Source organism: Gopherus evgoodei, chromosome 7, assembly GCF_007399415.2.
Source record: "Gopherus evgoodei ecotype Sinaloan lineage chromosome 7, rGopEvg1_v1.p, whole genome shotgun sequence".
NCBI classification, from domain to species: Eukaryota; Metazoa; Chordata; order Testudines; family Testudinidae; genus Gopherus; species Gopherus evgoodei.
The window spans coordinates 45,669,390-45,689,427 of record NC_044328.1 but is presented as its reverse complement, the minus strand read 5'-3'; the positions used below and the strand labels follow the sequence as shown (position 1 = coordinate 45,689,427).

At 41.5% G+C, this 20,038-nt stretch overlaps 1 protein-coding gene across 1 annotated transcript in view; it reads right to left on the bottom strand.

The window, feature by feature from the left end:
• Positions 1–7,057: 7,057 nt before the first annotated feature.
• The window catches only part of RUFY2 (RUN and FYVE domain containing 2), a 61,429-nt gene continuing 48,448 nt past the window's right edge, over positions 7,058–20,038 (bottom strand). The window contains 4 exon segments of the mRNA XM_030568895.1: positions 7,058–10,025; positions 11,055–11,132; positions 18,336–18,384; positions 19,711–19,805. Of these exon segments, the coding sequence (XP_030424755.1) occupies positions 9,882–10,025; positions 11,055–11,132; positions 18,336–18,384; positions 19,711–19,805 (366 nt within the window). The 3' untranslated portion in view covers positions 7,058–9,881.

The following is a 20,038-nucleotide window of genomic DNA, read 5'->3' as shown; positions in this document are numbered from 1 at the left end:
TAAGTGCATTCTGTTACATTGCAGTAGCAAATGGTGTCATCTGTGATAGGAGGGAATGGAGTGAGATCAACGCATTGCCATCTAGCTGGCCTATTTTCAGTCAGTGAGTCACTACCATCTGATACTGAACTAGAAGGGCTTATCTGAAGTTTAGTTGTCTGAAGATATATTTATTTCTATCACTTTAACTTGCTCACCACCTTGTGTCTCAACTTTTATTGGGCCATTGTCTGTTGGTGACAGACAAGCTTTCAGGCACCCAGAGCTCTTCCTCAGGTCCGGAAAATGACTTACAATCTTTATGGTAGCAACACTTACACATTATGCCAATAGGTTCAATGTTAAATCTGAAATACCTACATACTGGAGGCTGATGTGATGTAATCAGATTTCTCTCAGAAGTAGGCCTGGCCATTCTTGTAGATTTGTTGGAAGTCCTTTACATTCCTCAGATGAGGGAGCAGAGCTAACTGCCTGCAAAGGAAAGATGGCCATTAAAATGCTCCTGGGTGGCTGCTTTCATGAGTATGGTCCTCCATACTTTTACATTATCCTTTCAAAAAGGGATAAGTAGGGGTAGACATAGCTTAACATACAAGCTCAGCATTGTACTGTTAAAATAGTAGTAACTTCTGCATAGCTGAAAGATGGCCAAACCTGAGAGGGGAAAAAACCTAAGGCAAAGCAGCACCTCCTGTTCTTATTGCAGGGTTACAGTATCTTCATTCTGTTGTCTCCCAGGCCTACTGGAACAAGGAAGTTTAGGACAGCTGGTGATGAGGCTGAGGGAGTAGCCATGTTCCCTTTTAAATCCAGAAGTGCACTGCCACAGATGAGTTCCATACTTATGATCATGCTTAAAATTAGAGTCCCATCATCGTCAGGTGTGCACTCCAAAGGTCAGCCGGGGATCACTGATGCTCTCTCTAAGGGATAAACATTTAAAATAGAAAACCACACCACCTCTTCCATGATGTTAAGCCTCACAGCAGGGGCCAACCTATGAAGTTAGTAAACCAGGTAAGATCAGGTGGAAAGGCTAAGCATTGGCACATGACCGGATTGCATGCAAGTACAGAGGGCTATAAACATGGGCAGCAGCTCTTCATCCTTAACTGTTTAGTAAAAGGGAGAAGGAAAAAGATACAACTTTTTGGTCAAAAACACCTAGCTGTGAGGTTCCACACAGGCAAAAATATCTTGCAGAACCAGTTACTTTACAAGGTAATTGATCTTTACTCAAAGCCCTCCAGAAAAATAAAAAAGCATCACAAAAATGTAGGGCTGGAAGGGACCTCAAGAAGTCATCATGTGCAGCCCCCTACACTGCAGCAGGACCACGTAAATCTATTAAGATGGATTTCTAATGTCTGAGATGGTGTTATCCACATGCTATTTTAGTATAGTACAAAATCAGGGCAGCATGGGTTGAGCAACACAGAGGGTAGTGGTTTTATTTATAAAGAAATGGCAAATATTGTGTTTTCCTAGTTGAAGTGCTTTAAGAGGCTAGTTTATGCTATAAATTTTCTCCCCTACAAAAATCTGGAAACAAAGTTTCCGTGTGAGGTTTAAGCAGGAAGGCAGTGCAGTAATTAAGCAATATTGTAATTTCAGTAAGATAGATGCTTATTTTAAGATCATTTACATTAGTTTCCAATTTATTTGATTACATCTCTATAAAAAATAAGATTTAAAATTTTTATTAAAGCTAATTTAATTATATAATACATAGATTGAGGAAAGTGTCTGTACATGTGGGTATAGTGCTTAGATTATCCACAATACAAAGTTTGTTTTTAAAGTCATAAGATAACATATAGTACATAATCAGCAATAACCCAAACTGAGGTGAATGAATTTAAGAATACAGTTTAGATATCTAGTATCCATGCATTTGGGTACATTACTCATGAAAACAAAGTTGTACAGAGTTGGTAGCAGAAAGAAAAATATATATCCATGAGTGAAGATTGTCTCTTAGTAACTGAAAATTTAGGATAGGTTGCTCATTTAGAGAGAAGGGAAAAAATAAGTCCATGAGGGAAGTATTTGTTACTTTCCTGACTGCTTCTCATTGGCACTCCAGCTCATCCCTCCTGGTATTGCTGATGTCCAGTAATGTGTTCTATGTAAATGCTCCTTGACCACCTGATAGCATCCAACAGCATAAGTTGCTGCATCAGCTAAGCGTAGTGTTGACCGACTCCATGTTCTCTCACCACTGGCTCATTACTGGGGTTCCATGTGCCCAGGACTCCGACAATCAGCATGTGAATTTGGACCTCATAGGCCCTAGCTCTCAGGGTGTCAACCAGAGGGGCCTATTTCTCCAGCTTTCAAGATCAGGCGTCATGGAAAGCTAGGGTACTACCAAACCAGTGCAAATCTACATGCTAGGCCAAATCCTGCTCATTTTATTCACATAGTCCCACTGCTGGATAGTACATCCAGGAATAAAGCGAGCAGCATTTAGCCCATTGTGTAAGGCAATATTAAGATAAAGTATTTTAATAGTGGAAATTGTCAAGTGTTCAAAATACTTAAATAATAGCTTATGTGCAGAGTTTGGTTATGCCATTTTATTTCTTCAAACAAATTACATGTTTACAAACATTTGCATTATTTTAATTTACAAAACTCTCAATCTTTTAGAAAATTCTTTACAAAAGGTACATAAGCAATTACAATCAAATTCTTGGCATGATCAGTAGAACATTAATTTCATGCTACTCAAAAGCTACAACTAAGCTTTTTATGTGCAAGAATGATTTATGAAGCTGAGTTAAAAATGGAATTTTTCAAAACCATCTTGCTCCTATAATAGAAGCAATCCAAATCTGTGGATAAAGGAAATAATTGGGCTGGTAACTCTTCAGGTTTCTGCTGGCCAGTACAGATTTGGGGGAAATAATAACAAAATTAGAGCTAGAATAACAAATGCCTAGGTCAAATGGAAAGAGATAGGAAGTTACCAGTAAGCTTAAAAGAGAAGTCTAGAAAACAGTGGTTCATCCAGTTTTAATGTATGACACTTGAGTGTTGAGCAACTGCTCTGTTCCACAGAAATGCAGATCTTGAGATGGATGTGTGGTGTAAGCAAGAAAGATGTGGTGAGGAATGTCTTGTTAAGAGACATGTTCATAGTAACACTGACAGATAAAGCAAAAGGAGGGCATGAAGGCTCAGATGGCTTGGCCATGTAAAGTGCAGTCCTGCCAACTATTCGAGTCCAACAGATCAAGGGAAAAAGAGAGGCTGACCCAAGAAGTGGGAAGTCAAAGGAAAACATGCCAGCATGTGGTGTGATAAAGGATATTGCATTGAACTGAGCACTTTGGAAGGAGAGGACTTGGAGAACAGGTCCCTATTTGATAGGATTAACACAAGAAGTGCAGATTTAGGAGTTCATATGGAGGAAGGAAGCTTTATTCTGGCAGAGTGGGTTTTCTTTTGTTTGTTTTTTTCAAACTGGTCAAAAGTTTGGATTGTTAGTATTCCCACTAGAAACGGGGTAGTAAGCAGAGTTCAGGTGAGGTATATGCTAAATGCAACTTACAGAGATGTCATCCCATGTAATAACTGCTGGGTGTATTGTTATTCAACTGATATAAAACACTACAGGAATAGGTACATGTGTTCTAGGAGCAGACACAGTTGCCATGCAATATCCATTTTAAAAAAGGGCAGGATGTATCATGTTGTGTCACACTGACTCAAACCCTCTCACTCACAAAGCCTGAGTTCTGCAGGTTTGAGAGCTGATGGGAAGGGAGAATTTTCCCCTCTCATCAAGGAGCAGAACAGTTTTGTGGCCCCATATAGTCCATGACTGCAGACTTTACCACACAATTACACATTTTCAAGAAATATTCTAAGGGCTTGTCTACGTCACAAAGTTGCAGCGCTGGTGAGGGGGTTACAGCGCTGCAACTTAGGAGGTGTACACATCTGCAGGGCATCACCAGCGCTGCAACTCCCTGTTTGCAGCGCTGGCCGTACTCCCGTTTTGTCTCGGGTGTAGAGGATCCAGCGCTGGTGATCCAGCGCTGGTAATCAAGTGTAGACACTTACCAGCGCTTTTCTTGACCTCCGTGGAATAAGCAGGTATCCCAGCATACCTGAGGAAGCCTCTGGTAATCAAGCAGGTCTCCTTCCCCGGTTTGCTCTCGCGTTCCCCGAACCCCCGAGCAAGCAGGTCTCCTTCCCTGCGGTTTGCTCTCGCGTTCCCCAAATCCCCGAGCAAGCAGGTCTCCTTCCCTGTGGTTTGCAGGGGGGTTCGGGGAACGCGAGAGCAAACTGCGGTGAAGCTGGTCTCCTTCCCCGGTTTGCTCTCGCGTTCCCCGAATCCCCGAGCAAGCAGGTCTCCTTCCCTGCGGTTTGCAGGGGGGTTCGGGGAACGCGAGAGCAAACCGCGGCGAAGCTGGTCTCCTTCCCCAGTTTGCTCTCGTGTTCCCCGAACCCCCCTTGAAGCCGCCCAACAGCGCTGCAGTGTGGCCACATCTAACACCACTTGCAGCGCTGGTTGCTGTAAGTGTGGCCACTCTGCAGCGCTGGCCCTATACAGCTGTACTAATACAGCTGTAACAACCAGCGCTGCAAAATTGTAGATGTAGACATACCCTAACACTTACAGTTGCGAAGAACTTGAAAATGCAACACAAGTGTAACTGATGTAGTGATATCTGCCTGCTTTTGCACAGCCTGAAACAACTTTGAGATGAGAACTTTCCTATTCGTATACATGGCTCTGAAATCTAGAGGTGACAAATATTTCACATTGTTGACATTTAAATTTTTGATCACTTTGGAAGGAACAATTGCAAATGTTCTTTGAACAATCTCAGACTGTCTCCCACACCCACCCAGGTGCTAAAAGGCCCAAGTGTTTCTTGGCAAAATCTCCAGCTTGGCTCTGGACAGCTACAATACAGCTTTGTGGTCAGTGCAAAAAATTTTTGGCATATCAGTAACTCAAAATGAAGGGAAATAATATTAAAATAAATAGGCTACTGATTATACTCTTCATTTTCATATTTGATTAAAAATCTCAATTTTTTTACTTTTAAGACACCTACCACAAAATTTCCTCTACCACAACGAAGTGCCACTGAATGCAGGAATTTTGCTACAGAATTTAGCTTACTACAGAGCAAAAATAGCTTTTGCTAGAACAGCCTGCGGGCTGCTGTAAGCACAGTAATTGTTGCCTCTCTTTACTGGGGCCTAGCAAATAGTTCAGTGCAGTCACAATCAGCCTCAACACCACATTGTTGCACTTTCTCTCACTCCCAACCCTCATCCATTCTTCTCCCACTCCACATGCAGTGGAACCACTTATTCTATACACCCACAGAGGCAGAAACAAGTCCATTCTGTCTTTGGTACTGTACATCATTTAGAAATGAAGAGTTTATCTGTGCATGTGGCATCCAAAGTGTTTGCAATTAGGATTGATGTAAACAACCCATTAAGGCATTAACAGAAGTTCATAAATCTGCTGGGGAGGTTTCAGTAGGAGTTCACATCAGGTACTAGAGCAGGGGTGGGCAAACTACGGCCCGGATCCGGCCCCTCAAGGCTTTGGATCCAGACCGTGGGACTGCCCCCCGTGGCTCTGTGGGCCTGGCATCGCTCTCAGAAGCCACCCCTGGGCAGGGGGTTCTGCATCTTTTGCCCTTGCCTCCAGGCACCGCCCCCCGCACCTCCTATTGGCCAGTAATGGGGAACCACCACCAATGGGAGTTTCCAGGGAGGTACCTAGAGGCCCGGCAAGGGCAGTGCACACAGAACCCTCTGCCCTCCCTCCCCCAGGGGCCAGAGTGCTTCCTGAAGTGGCACAGGGCTGGGGACAGGGTGGGCAGGCAAGGAGCCTGTCCTGACCCCAGTGTGTGCCACTGCCACCCCGGAGCCTGAATCACTCTTACACCCCACCCCTGATCCCTGCCCTGAGCCCCCTCATACACACTGCACCGCTCCTGCAACCCAACGCCTGCCCTGAGCCCCCTCTCACAGTGTGCACCCCTGCACTGAGCCCCCACTGCACACCCCAAACCCCTTCCCTGAGCCCCCTCATACACCCCACTCCCCTCCTCTGCCTCAATCCCTTGCCCTGAACCCCTTCCTACACTGCACCCCCTCCCACACCCCAAGCCCCTGCATACAATTTCCCCACCCAGATGTGCCCCTCAGCCCCAAAAGTTTGCCCACCCCTGTACTAGAGCCAGATTCTCAAATAGATGACCGACAAAGCTAAAGAGGGGTGTCAGCAAGAACTATTACTAACTTCCTGATCCCAATGCTAGATCTGTCTTTGCCCTCGTCCAGACTAACCCGCGGCATCGGCGGGTTAAAATCGATTGCTCGGGGATCGATATATCGCGTCTAGTCTGGACGCGGTGTATCGATCCCCGAGCGCGCTTACATCGATTCCGGAACTCCATCAATCCAAACGGAGTTCCGGAATCGACACGGAGGGCCGCGGACATCGATGCAGCGCCGTCCAGACTGGTGAGTACCTCGATTTTAGAAATTCGACTTGAGCTACGTTATTCTCGTAGCTGAAGTTGCGTATCTAAAATCGATTTTAATACCTAGTCTGGACGTGGCCTTTGATGCAGTATACCCTTCACTTTGGTGTAGCTGAGAGCAAAGCCCATGGGCTGTTCAGGCAGGCAGAGAATGACAGAGTTAGGGTGCTTTGGTCACACTCTCTAGGTTGAGGGCTGTCATATAGCTCATTATACTGGCTGTATGGTTTATTGACTCATGGCATTGGTAGACTGATGCAAAAGGGCTATAACATGCTGGAGAATCTGGCCTATTGACTGTAAAGACTCTTTATAACAAAGAGACCAATTTTTAAAAAAAAATATTCTGATGAGTATCAATAAAGCCAGTTTAGTGCTGCTCCTCCTAATACCAAAACAATATTCCTCTAAGAATTTCTACTGTACAAATACTTTACTATCAGTGCAAATGTACTAATCCAAACCTAGACAATGCACTACATTTTTCTGTCTAGAAATGGTTCTTGTAAATTTAAAAATGTTGACAGTTCAGATTTCACCTCTTTATTTTGCTCCCAAAATGGACTCTGTTTTCACACAACTCAAGATATCCACTCTACCTTAGGTAACATCAGAACAGAAACTTCTCTATTAGATTCAAAAAGTTTCTAATTATCAAATTTGAAATTCTGAAAAAGCAAGGAAAGGGTCTCAGTGCTATAAAAACTGCTCACACAAAGCATACAAAAAATCATTAAGGTCCCATGGTTAAGCACTCAAACAAGTATCAAGATATGACAAAGTTAAGGGTTCACATTCAACCCTAGTTCTCCCCTTTGTTTGTAGGCATTGATACAGGCTAATTACATACCATTTTTACAGAGCTACTTGTCAAAGTAGAACTGCAGTCTAAGGAGTGTTATGCATGAAGTCCAGGTCAGCTTGGCTATACAAAACACTAGTCAACCCTTCAGAGGGAACAGGAGGAGCCCTCTCCTCTGCACCCTATTAACACTGCAGCTACACAAAGCTCTGGGCTGGTAAAGTTCTTAAGTTCCTCAGGAGCACATCATCTCATCAGCCAGAGCCTTCCCCCAATGGAGAAAGCCTAAGTCTAAAGGAAGGGGCTAGTGATTTTTCAAACACTCATTTGGTCAAATCAAACCCATTTTGCTCCAGAACAATGTTGTGCACAGCTTCAATTATGACTATTTCCTTTCCATATTTCACCTCTCTCACCTGAAAAAAAACTTGCAATTTTTCTTCTAAATTGAAAAAATTATTTCCCCAACCTCCACTATTCTCATAGTGAAAACAGGCCAAATTGTTTCTGCTCAAAAAGTTTCCAAAACAAAATTCATTTTAAGCAGATATCAAGTCTGGAAAATTTCAGTTCAAAAGGTGAGTATGAAAAAGTTACAACCAGTGAAAACAGGGAGTTAGAACAGAAGATGTTATGCAACCTAATTATACCTGTCACTGCCAGGTGGCAGCTAAAACAACTGATGATCAACCTATTAACACAAGGCATGTCCTGCTTAGTATTAGGCTATGTCTAGACTACTGCAGTAAGTCGCCTAGGTTACGCTAGTCCAGCTATGTGAATAACGTAGCTAGAGTCAACATAGCTTAGGTTGACTTACTCTCCCGTACTCTTACTCCTCTTGTTCCTGGTGGAGTACCAGAGTCGACCAGAGAGCACTCTCCCGTTGATTTAGATGCCCTAAATCGCTGCCCCGGTGCATTGATTGCAGCACAGTCAATCCAACGATAGTGTAGACATAGCCTTACAACTCTATTCTCTCTCATTTATTTAGATAGGGTTCTTTTAAACAAGTAGTAATACTGGGCTTTAAAACCTTTAATATAAAAGAGTTATATCCTTGTAATTCAGTTGCTCCTTCATTTAATATTTTTCAACTAAATGGAATCACTCCTGGAAGCTGATTGTCTTCATTTTACTAACTCACTACTGAAATTTGCAGTTAGACCACAATTAGTGTATATTTGATTGAAACGTTTAGCTTTTAAAGCATTTTACCTTGATGTAAACAAATTCTGCAATAAGTCTCTAAATAAAGTATTATAATGTAAACTAGGGGATGAAATGTTAAAAAGCAGATAGAATACTGCTAAAAAAATTTGAATTTTTCCTTTTTTTGCCACAGATTAAAAGTAAATAAAACATTCTTATATCCTGCAAACATTATGAAAAGAAAAAAATAACTGTAGTGCCTCAGTTGGAATCTTTTCCTCCTAAAGACGATTTTTCACTGTAATTAACATATTTCCATTTATCTCAGAAATCTGAAGATCAAAGGTATTAAAAAACAGGCACTATAATGAAACAGTGTTTTGAGTGTGAAGCAGTGATTTTTTTCCAATGTAATAAGGTAATTACATAACGTACACTTATGACTATCTAAATTTAAAATTCTGTCCTCGGATATGGATATGGAACTTCCGTTGACGTAATGGAAGTTGTTTTCAAATACCAGAGTAATTTCGGCCATTATAAGGGTATATTTTCTCCTAAAGTAATAGCCCAGTTTTTAAAAAATAAGTAGATAACTAAAAATAAGGGAAATGTTAACTGTATACATACCTATGCTTAATTAAACAAGACTGATTTAATATATTTTATAAAATTGTTTCATTTGTAATGTATTATTTTGAATCAGCCTGCATATTTATTCAAATTCCCACTGTCTGTGTTTGGGTAGAAAAGGAGATAGGTTCCTGTCAAACTTTTGTTCAATGTCCTTCAAATACCATTACATGAACTCTGTTGAAGAAAAACTTCAATATGAAATACTCTCTCCATTAAAACTATATAAAACCTTTTATTCCTTTGCTGCCTGTTGGGTGCAACAAACAGAATCAAATATTAAAGGCTGGGATCTGTAAAGGAGCGCAAGAGTGCTAGACACCCATTTCTCATTAAGTTGCAATAGGAGCTGGATACCTAACTCCCTTAGGCCACATCTACACAACAAACCAGAGCAGTCAGTGTTGGGCATTATGGGACAGCTGCTGGAGGACTGTTAGAGTTGACATGGGCAACGCAGCATCTACACTTATGACGCATCGACTATGGCTCAACGCTGCTTGGGAAGGTGGTGTTACTATGTCAGCATAACAGGCCACTTACATCAGTAGGAGACTAAGTGTAGACACATGCACAACAAGGTAAACACAAGGTGGCTCAAATCAACCTAACTTGTATTGTAGACCAGGCCTTAGTATGTTTTGAAAATCCAAATCTAAACCGCTTACCTGTATTCCAGGAATATACATGTTAATACTTTACATTATATCTTTTTATATAATATGTTAAATAGCAATAGTTTATAAATATTTTGTAGAGTAATTTTATGGCATGTTAGAAGAGCATCTCTGTATAAGAAACGCATGGCAGGAATCACAGACTCGTACAGGCTTTGGCGAGGATGGTAGAGGCAGTTCGTTGTCAGAACAGGCGTTACAGAAAATTTCACCACAGTTTCTACAATGATGCTAAATAAAGATGGAGAGACCAAAGGATATTTTAAATTGAATACAGAAAGTATTATACATTTGATAATCAGCTGTCATAACAAATACAGAAACAGAACTCTCTGAAATTAAACTTTTAAATTCTAGGTAAGAAGTGTAATGGCTGTTTTGTAAAGATGACAGGACAACACATGAAAAACCCCAATCTGTAATGCTTTTCTAGACAGGCTACCGATCTATGAGCCCTCCCCTTTTTTTTTTCTGACCTAAGTTTAGTATAACTTAAATTACCAAAATCAAATGAAAATGCACTATAAATAATGATACCACTAATTGGGGCTTGATGCTCTTCAAGACCTATGCATGCAGTATCATTCACACTGTAAAATAACATGCTAGAAATGTGGAATTACATTTGTAGAAGTCAAATATGGGTTTGATTTGAAAATGAAATGATCTGTCCAGAATCTCATCTAGTAGCTAAAAGGATTTAAAATAAAAAAATAAAATGATTGAGATAATTTAATTTCAGAAGCAGTTAAAGCACATACCCAAATACAACCTTCTACAAGCTGTTTTAATATTCATATTCACTCAAAAAATTCAAAATGTTCATTCATATTTTCTTAGTCTCTTGTATAAATATGCATTGCAAACACCGTTTAAATATGACACGCAGGCATATCACCAACTGTAATAATTTACTTGAGGCAGTAACAGATCTCAGTGCACTTAAAAAGCTACTTAAAGGTCTGATCCTACAAGGTGCACGGCACAGACAAACCCCTGAAATCATGAATGGGCTCTGTGCAGGCAGGGGGATCTGCCCACATGGAGCACCTTGTAGAATCAGGGCCCATGTGTGTATGTATACAACAAACACAGACGGAGAAGTTCAAATATAAGCATTTTAGGACATGTCCCTAAAATAACTTATGTATTAATTCATGTGTGAGAGTCTCTGCTGTACCTCTAAGAGTAGTAAATTGATGTTCTTTACATATGACATTTAAAGACTGGGAATTGATATAGATCTCTACCCAATCTTACCTTTCTTTTGGAAAGAGAAAATTCCTTTTCACATAACTTGCAGTGTGTAGCCTCTTTGTCTTTCAGCCAAACCTGTCCCTGGAAGGGAGGGGAGGGGAGGAAATGTTTTTTCAAAGAACACAAAATATTTGTAACACATCCAAATTCTGGAGCTCTTCTGGATAGGAGTGCTCAATAGAAGCACTATTCTTTACTATTTATATTGCAGTAGAATTTGAAGTTGCACCACCATCATGCCAACTGAGATCAGTGTCCCAATGCATGAGGCACTGTATAAACACACGAGAGACATAAGAGATGGATCCTGCCTCAAAAGAACATGCACAGGCTGTGACGGTTTGTACCCAATGTTCACTCTTTTTACAAAACTATGATAAATTTTGTACAAACTATGCTTTGTGAGGTATCATTTGAAAACTCAATCTGCTGATTATTATTGTCCTGTGTGACAAAGTTCCTCCTCTACCTGGGTGGGTCCTGCACTTATTGGCAAATTTGCTCAACTCACAGATTCACCATGTGGGTTGGGAAACATCCCAGAGACCTTCCCCTCTGGTAGAAGCCACGGTCCAGGTCAATTCCTCCTGTGTTTGATCAGGAGTTGGGAGGTTTGGGAGGGGACCCGGGCCCGCCCTCTACTCCGGGTTTCAGGCCAGGGCCCGGTGGACTGCAGCTGTCTGGAATGCCTCCTGGTACAGTTACGTGACAGCTACAATTCTCTGGGCTACTTCCCCAACCACAGACCTTATATGAGCTTGCATTGTCCAATAGAGAGCTGGACAATACAAGACGCACATTTCAAGGGGAAGGTCTCGGACTAGGAAGTTGGTGATGTTGTCCTGTACGTAATTCATGAGTGAGTGGCCAAAGCATTCATGTAATTCAACTGGGAGCGATTTTACATGTTAGGCTGTGCAAGAGCAGGACCACGAGTGGTTGCTCTTACAGCGAAGAATTGTAAAAGGCACCCTAACTTGGAGATTGAGGGAACACAGCTGTTCAACAGTCCAGATTGTATCCTGGGTAATGTTACACAGGCTAAATAAACAAGAAGAATAAAGAGTGGAAGGAAGAGGACAGGTTACTCACCTTGTGCAGTAACTGGAGTTCTTTGCAATGTGTGTCCCTGTGAGTAATCCACTTTAGCTGCACATGCACCCCCCGTGCCTTCGATCAGATTTTTGATAGCAGTGCCTATGTGGCCCACACATGCACCATACACATCCTCATGCCCCATACTGAAGCTATGTAGAGCTGGGCAGGTGAACTACTTTCAGTTCCTTCTCTACTGCAAAGCCCACAGAGGCAGCTCTGAAGCAAAGGGGAGGGAGGCAGGTAGTGGAGCACACACACAGGGGGGCACATCTTAAAGAACTCCAGTTATTGCACAAAATGAATAACCTCTGCTCCTTCTTGAGTAGTATCCCTCTTGGTGCGTTGCTTTAGACGACTCCCTAGCAGTAACCTGTTAAGGAGGTGGGAGTTTCAGAACAGAGTCCATCACTGAAGAAAGAACTGTGTTGCCTACTGACACATCTAATCTTGCAGCGTGAATTAGGGAATAGTGGTCGGAAAATGTGTATACCAAGGACCTTGTTGTAGTCCCACAACTTTTAGCAACAGGAATATCTTTGAGTATGGCTACAGTTGTAGATTGTGATCTAGCAGAGTGTACAGTCACTCTTAGGGGAAGTGTATTTTGAGTAAAATAATAACAGGCAATAATACATCGCTACCCCGATATAATGCCACCTGATATAACACGAATTTGGATATAACGCAGTAAAGCAGTGCTCCAGGGGGCGGGGCTGTGCACTCCGATGGATCAAAGTAAGTTCAATATAACACGGTTTCACCTATAACGTGGTAAGATTTTTTGGCTCCCAAAGACAGTGTTATATTGAGGTAGAGGTGTACATTCAGAGATCCATTTAAAAAGTCCCTGAGTAGAAACAGGCACTCCCTTATATCAATCTGAAACAGAAACAAAACAATCTAAGGGATCTTCCTGAATGGCTTATTTCTGTTCAAGGAAAAGGCTTACTTACACCCTCAAAGTCCAGTGTATGAAAGGCAGACTACTTTGTAGGCTGCAGCTTAAGAAAAAAACCTGGAGGGTGAGTAGCTTGGTTGATATGAAACCCAGAGGACACCTTAGATAAGAACTTTGGATGAGGTTGTAAAGATACATTCTCCTTGGAAAACACAATAAAAAGGAGGATCTGCCATTAGAGTCCCCATCTCCCCAACCCTTTGAGCAGAGGTGATGGCCACCAAGAAGGCAAGCACAAAGGGTTGTTTCATGAGGCAGTTAAGAACCAAGTCAAGATCTCACAAGTGGCATAGGGACTCTAAACTGGAGCCTTGGCTACACTGGCGCTTTACAGCGCTGCAACTTTCTCGCTCAGGGGTTTGAAAAAAACACCTCCCTGAGCGCTGCAAGATATAGCGCTGTAAAGCGCCAGTGTAAACAGTGCCGCAGCACTGGGAGCACAGCTCCCAGCGCTGCAAGCTAATCCCCATGAGGAGGTGGAGTACGAGCAGCGCTGGGAGAGCTCTCTCCCACCGCTGGTGCTGCGACCACACTCACACTTCAAGGCGCTGCCGTGGCAGCGCTTTGAAGTTTCGAGTGTAGCCAAGCCCTGAGAATCTTCTTGTGGTCAGATGAGCAAATACTGAGAAACCTTCTACCACATGTAAAGCTGCCAGTGCCACTAAATGAAGCTTGCTGAAAAAAAAGAAAAAAGAAAAAAAAATCAGGCCTTTCTATGAGTTCTAGCTCCAACAAGTAGTCCAGGATTGGAGAAAGAGATGAGTGGGTCAGAGAAAGATACCACAGATAGTATCTTCTCCATTTCTGAAGGTAAGTGTGTCTAGTAGATTCCTTTCCACTATTTAATGGTAACCTTGTTTTCCAATGGACATGTGATCTCTTGTCCTGAAAACTACTGAGGAACCAAGCTTGCAGTTGCAGGACATTCAGATTAGAGTGAAGCATCTGACCTGGATCCTGAGACAACCACCAAGATATGATCAGGAGCTGCCACAGAGGGCGAGAGGTGAGTTTGATGAGGTTGGGGAACCAAACTTGACTTGGCCAAGTTTGTGCAGTCAGAATGACTTTGGCTTGGTCCTGTCTGATCTTGACAAGGACCTTTAAGAGCAATGGAGTTGGAGGATATGCATAAAAAAGATTTTTGGTCCATGTAACGAGGAATGAGTCTCTTTGTGATTACGGACTGAATCCTCCTCTGGAACAGAATTTCTTGCACTCTGTTTTGGCTGCGGTGGCAAAAAAGTCAACCTCTGGAAATCCCCAAGCTAGGAATATTTTGCTGAGGACTCCAGAGTCCAACTCCCATTCAAAATTTAGGGAGAAAAATCTGCTCAGGTTGTCCACCATGGTATTTTGTATCCTCAGGAGGTAAGAAGCCAAGATGACTATCCAACTGGTGATGCACCAGTTTCAAAGCTTTATCGCTTTGGCATAGAGTGAGGGGGGAAATCCTCTGACTTGATGATTGATATAGTTCATGCACGCTATGCTGTCTGTCAAGATCTTGATGGACTTGTTTCTGAGCAGGGAAAAAAGTGGAGGTGAACATTTCATTCAAACAGATGGATGTGCAAGCGCTGTTCCTTTTGTGATCACTTGCCTTGGATTGTGTGAGGACACAAATGTGCTCCCCATCCCAAGAGGGAAGCATCCAATGTTAATATAACTGTAAGGTGTTTCTGGCTGAACAGTATTCCTGCACAAACTTTGCAATGATTCAGCCACCAGGTGAGTGACTGTAGGATCTTTCTAGGTACAGATACCTGCTTGTTAAAACCATGTTTGTTGGGTACACAAACAGTCCTGAGCCATCCCTGGAGACACTGAAGATATAATCTGATGTTGTGAGTCACAAAATGCAAGCCACCATGTGTCCCAGCAGTTGCAAACATGTCCTTGTTGGAACCTGAGAATTGAGCTGCACTCTTCGTACAAGATTCCTTAGAGCAAGAAACCAAGTGAGAGGGAGATAAGATCTTCCCATTATTAAATCAGGAAGTTCTCTTATGAAGAGAAATCATTGAGAAAATGAATTTCTCGAGATTTATGTGCAGGCCTTAACTTTAGAATACTGAAATTGTTGTTTGCACTGCTGACCATATCTCCTGATATGACCAACATTTGAGGAGCCAGTTGTCGAGGTAGGGAATTACAGTTGTTCCTAGATAACAGAGGTAGGCATCTACAACTGCCATAATTTTTGAGAGTCCCCTAGAGGCTGAAGACAAACCGAAGGGTAGGAGCTGGTATTGGTAACGATTATGCTTGAAAGTGAATTGAAAACTCTTTTGTGGGAAGGATGAATTATTACATGGAAGTAGGCATCTTTGAGGTTGAGGGTCACAAACCAGTCCCGATTCCAGGGAGGGAATTACATCTGCTAGGGAGATCATCTTGAATGTTGTGTCTGACATCCTTGACCAGTTGTCTGAGATCCATTTTTCTTGGGTATCAAAAAGTATCTTGAATAGAACCCTCTTCCCTTATGGGACTGGTTTTACGGCTCCTAGATTTAGGAGTGATGAGATTTCCTGTGTAAGAATTAATCGTGAGGGAGTAAGTGGTTGAAGGGGCAGGTTGGAGGTAAGCTGGATTGTATGACCCAAAGTAATTGCCTCCAATACCTATTTGTCCAATGCTATAGCCTCCCATGCTTGATGAAATACAGAGAGGTGGTGTCCAAATTGAGGAAGGGGTGTTTGTGTAATGCAGCTGATAAAATCTGGTCATTAGGTGGTCTGGACTCTAGACCAAACCATCAGAAATGATGTTTGGACAATGCCAAAGGCTCAGATGATGCAGCCAAGGTAGTTACAAGCCTTTTCTTTGAAAATCTTGACCTTCAAGCTGTTGGTTCCAGTGTTCTATGGGAGATAGAAAATTGAATAGGGTGGGACATGCTACATTTTCTCTTATCAGCAGATGCATATATTCCTAAATACCTAAGTGTTGCCCTAGAGTCTTTTAGGGTGTGAAGTGAGTTGTCTGTGTAAATCTATGAAAAGCTTCTGGCCACTGAAACGCAAATTCTTCATGGTTGATTGCACCTCCTGTGGAAACCCAGACAACTGAACCCAGGAAGCTAGCCTTGTCACAACTGCAATGGAAACAGACCCGGCTACAGTGTTAGCCACATCTAGTGAAGCCTGCAGTGAGGTCTTTTACAAAAGCCTGATCCTCCTTTATTATGGCACAGAACTGTCCTCGACGTTCCTGTAGTAAATGGTCAATAAAATCATTAAACTTCTCATAGTTCAGGGAGTCATATTTTGACATCAGTGCTTGGTGATGAGCTATCCTAAACTGTTGCTGATTAATAGCTCTTATGAACGAACAGACATATCTGGTATCAATTATTATAAGGAGTGGCCTTTTGGGAACACCACCTGCCCCTTTCAGTGACTGCTTCCATGACGAGAGAGTTTGATGCTGGGTGAGAGAATAAAAAACTCAGTCTCTGCCTGGGATGTAGTATTTTTTTATCATTTAAAGTCTATAATAAATTTCACACTTACTAGGAATATGAGAGTTTCCCAAACTATGAATGCAGTAGGAGTGCCCATAGACTCAAACTCCAGGACTGGAAGGGACCTCGAGAGGTCATCGAGTCCAGTCCCCTGCCCTCATGGCAGGACCAAATATTGTCTAGACCATCCCTAATAGACATTTATCTAACCTACTCTTAAATATCTCCAGAGATGGAGATTCCACAACTTCCCTAGGCAATCTATTCCAGTGTTTAACTACCCTGACAGTTAGGAACTTTTTCCTAATGTCCAACCTAAATCTCCCTTGCTGCAGTTTAAGCCCATTGCTTCTTGTTCTATCACTGGAGGCTAAGATGAACAAGTTATCTCCCTCCTCCTGATGACACCCTTTTAGATACCTGAAAGACTATCCCATGACTAACAGGGACTGCTTCTCTATGCGAGAGGCACATTTTAAAGCCCAGATAGCCCAGATTCCCGACAGAAGAAAAAAAGTTACTCAAACCCCTCATTGGGGGGTGGAGGGAGAAAGGAAAAAAACAAAAATGTTATTTTAAGAGGAGAAAAAAGGGGACAAAAAACAGTCCAACTATAAGGTACTGAACCTACTCTACTAACTTTACAGCTAAACACTAATAAAAGAGGCAAACAAGCACTAAGTAAACAGGAACATGCTAAACTCTATCTAAGGCCAATGGTGGTGGAGAGGAACTGAGGGAAGTTCGCCTGCACAGTTTTATATAGCCTCAGTATGGGGCATAAGGATGTGTAGGAGGCATGCGCAGGTCGAAAAGGCATTGCTACTACCACACATCTCCGAAGGCACAGGGATACATGTGCATCTGAAGTGGAGCTCCCGCAGGGATACTACTCAAAAAAAGGAAGAGGTACAAAGGGTGGAGTGATTCATCCAATGTCCCACAGCTAGCCAGTAACAGAACATAAGCCAATCCAATGCCTCATCCACTGGACCATCCTGCCTCTCATGTGGCAACGATCTAATGCTTCAGACTGGGGAAATGGATAGCAGCACTGTGAACTGTTAAGTTCTTTTTGGCCAAACTATCAGTAAATCACAACTCTGCTTGAGGTTTAGATGAGTGAACACAAGAAATTATTTCAAACAACAGTTACATGAAAATAATTTTATCATTACTTATTCTAACTGTAGTACGGCTTAGGAGCCCCACATCATGGACCAAGGCCCTATTGTGTAAGCACTGTAAAAACAAACAACAAGAAGATGGTCTCTGGCCCAAAGAGCTTCATAAGCATTCAGGATAGCACCCAACATCCAGAAGCTAAAAAGCTCTAAGGACGTTTCACCAGGCTCTCTCATATAAATATATATTCAGTAATAATACAGTTCCTTAGGACTAAATAACATATGCTGGAATTTAACTTCACCAAGAAGATATTGGCTTATTTCATATAATCATATAGGTTTTTTTAAACTAAAAGATTAAGGTATTTTGGTATCAAATTGAAAACAAAAACCAAGGTCTCATCTCAACATTCCAAACAAAATTAAAGTTGGTCAGAAGCAGTTAAACTGTTCCATTAAGTGCTTCAGAGCATGCCTGTTTATCTCATCCTAGCGCAGGAGACCAGATAAATGAAAATCTATCCTAAATGCTTGCCTTTGGAGAAACAAATCTTCTCTCGTGTGTTTAAAAATTTTCAAGAAAATAATTGTAAGAAAAAGCCTCCCAGCTTTTCCCTCCAAATCTTACTAACCTGTAATACTTTGTTTGCTTCTTTTATATCTTCTATTTTAAGCTTTGATCTAAACATAGAAGATTATACATAGTTTAGACATTTATTGAGTATTTAGTTACCACATATGGTTAAAATACTTCAGAAGTTACAATTATTTTAAAAGTCAAAGGTAAATTATTATGAACTTTTGGCGGATATATTGTTAAAAATATTTATATTAACAGTAGCACCCAGAGGCCCCAGTCAAGCTCAGGGCCCCAATATGCTCAGTGCTGTACAAACACAAGGAAGACACGATCTCTTCTCCAAAGAGTTTGCAATCCTACGAATGGTGGCATACGTTTAGGGATTGTATAGACTTGAGAAATTTACGCCACTGTAACTAAAACTAGATACAAATCCTTAATGCTAACACACTGCACTGGTGCAAAATGGGGTTTGGAACTTACTGTGTTAAGTTTCACCAGTACAAGCAATTTTATTCCATTGTAGAGCATCTATCCTGGGTCCAACTACACCAGTGCAAAACAAAGCAGTATAAACAGGGCTTTAGGCTACATGATACTACTCTTTTTGACACAGGATGTAAAACACAGCAGCATTAGTCATGGCATGACTATTTAGAAGAGAAAAATATCATTAAAAAGGAGAAAACATTGCTCAAAAATACCAAGGAGGAAAGTGTTAAAGGACACTAAATTGTGTTCAAAGCCCACTGCTGATAAATGGTCTAATGAAATGAACAGTCTTTGGAGTTGCACCCCATTTTATACTCTGGAATCCTAGCACACTTGGAGAGGATTGGACATGAACATGCATCTAATGATCACTACTTGCTAAAAGCTTCTGAGCTCTTATGCCAGGGATGTACATCGCATAAGAGTAGGGAATGGGATCCATGTGGGCAATCATCTCAAATTATAATGAATCTTCCTGTTGTGGAACCCACAGTTATTGATTCCTAACAGAATTAGTCTTTAGTGAAATGGAGTTCACACAAATGCTCATACTTTATCCAACAATGTCTTGAATGCATTTATTAAGAGACAGGAAGATCTTCATAAAACAAGTCTGAGGAATCTCTTAGATTGCTCAAAGCATTTTTAATTAGGACTGTATTTTTCTGAGATGGACATAGTTAAGTCCATTATACGACTGCTAGAGACTACCCATTACCCTAATGTGAAGGTAAATCTGTTCAAAATGCAAACCCAGGCCATTTGTACACACCTTTCTCTTCTGAAAATTTGTCAGATAATTTCCTCTTACTGAACTGAATAAATTTCATTTGAAGCCAGTAATCCTCCCTAATTTCCATGGTAGTTGCACAGTTATTTTCAGTAGCTTTATCTTGAATTTTACATTGCAAAAATCATCAAGAAAAATAAGTTACTCGCTAAGCTTGCAGGCCAGTTCTTGGAGAGCTTCTTCTTGGTCATGACATATCTTTTTCAACTGCCTATTTTTGTCCTGTAGTTTAAGGAATTCCTTTAAAAAAAATAAAAGGTGGCGTTTTTTTAAAGTAAGAAATAACATAGTACATAAAAGTAACTTTCTATGTAATAAGTAAGTGTTACAACTTTACATGTTAACCAGTACTGTATGTCAAGTCAGAAGGTTAAAGGAAGGGGCAATAGTCATTAATAATATTTTGGTAATCTCAAAAGGATAAATAGCAACCCCATAAACAAAGCTGTATGATGGTGGAGAGAGGGGAGACG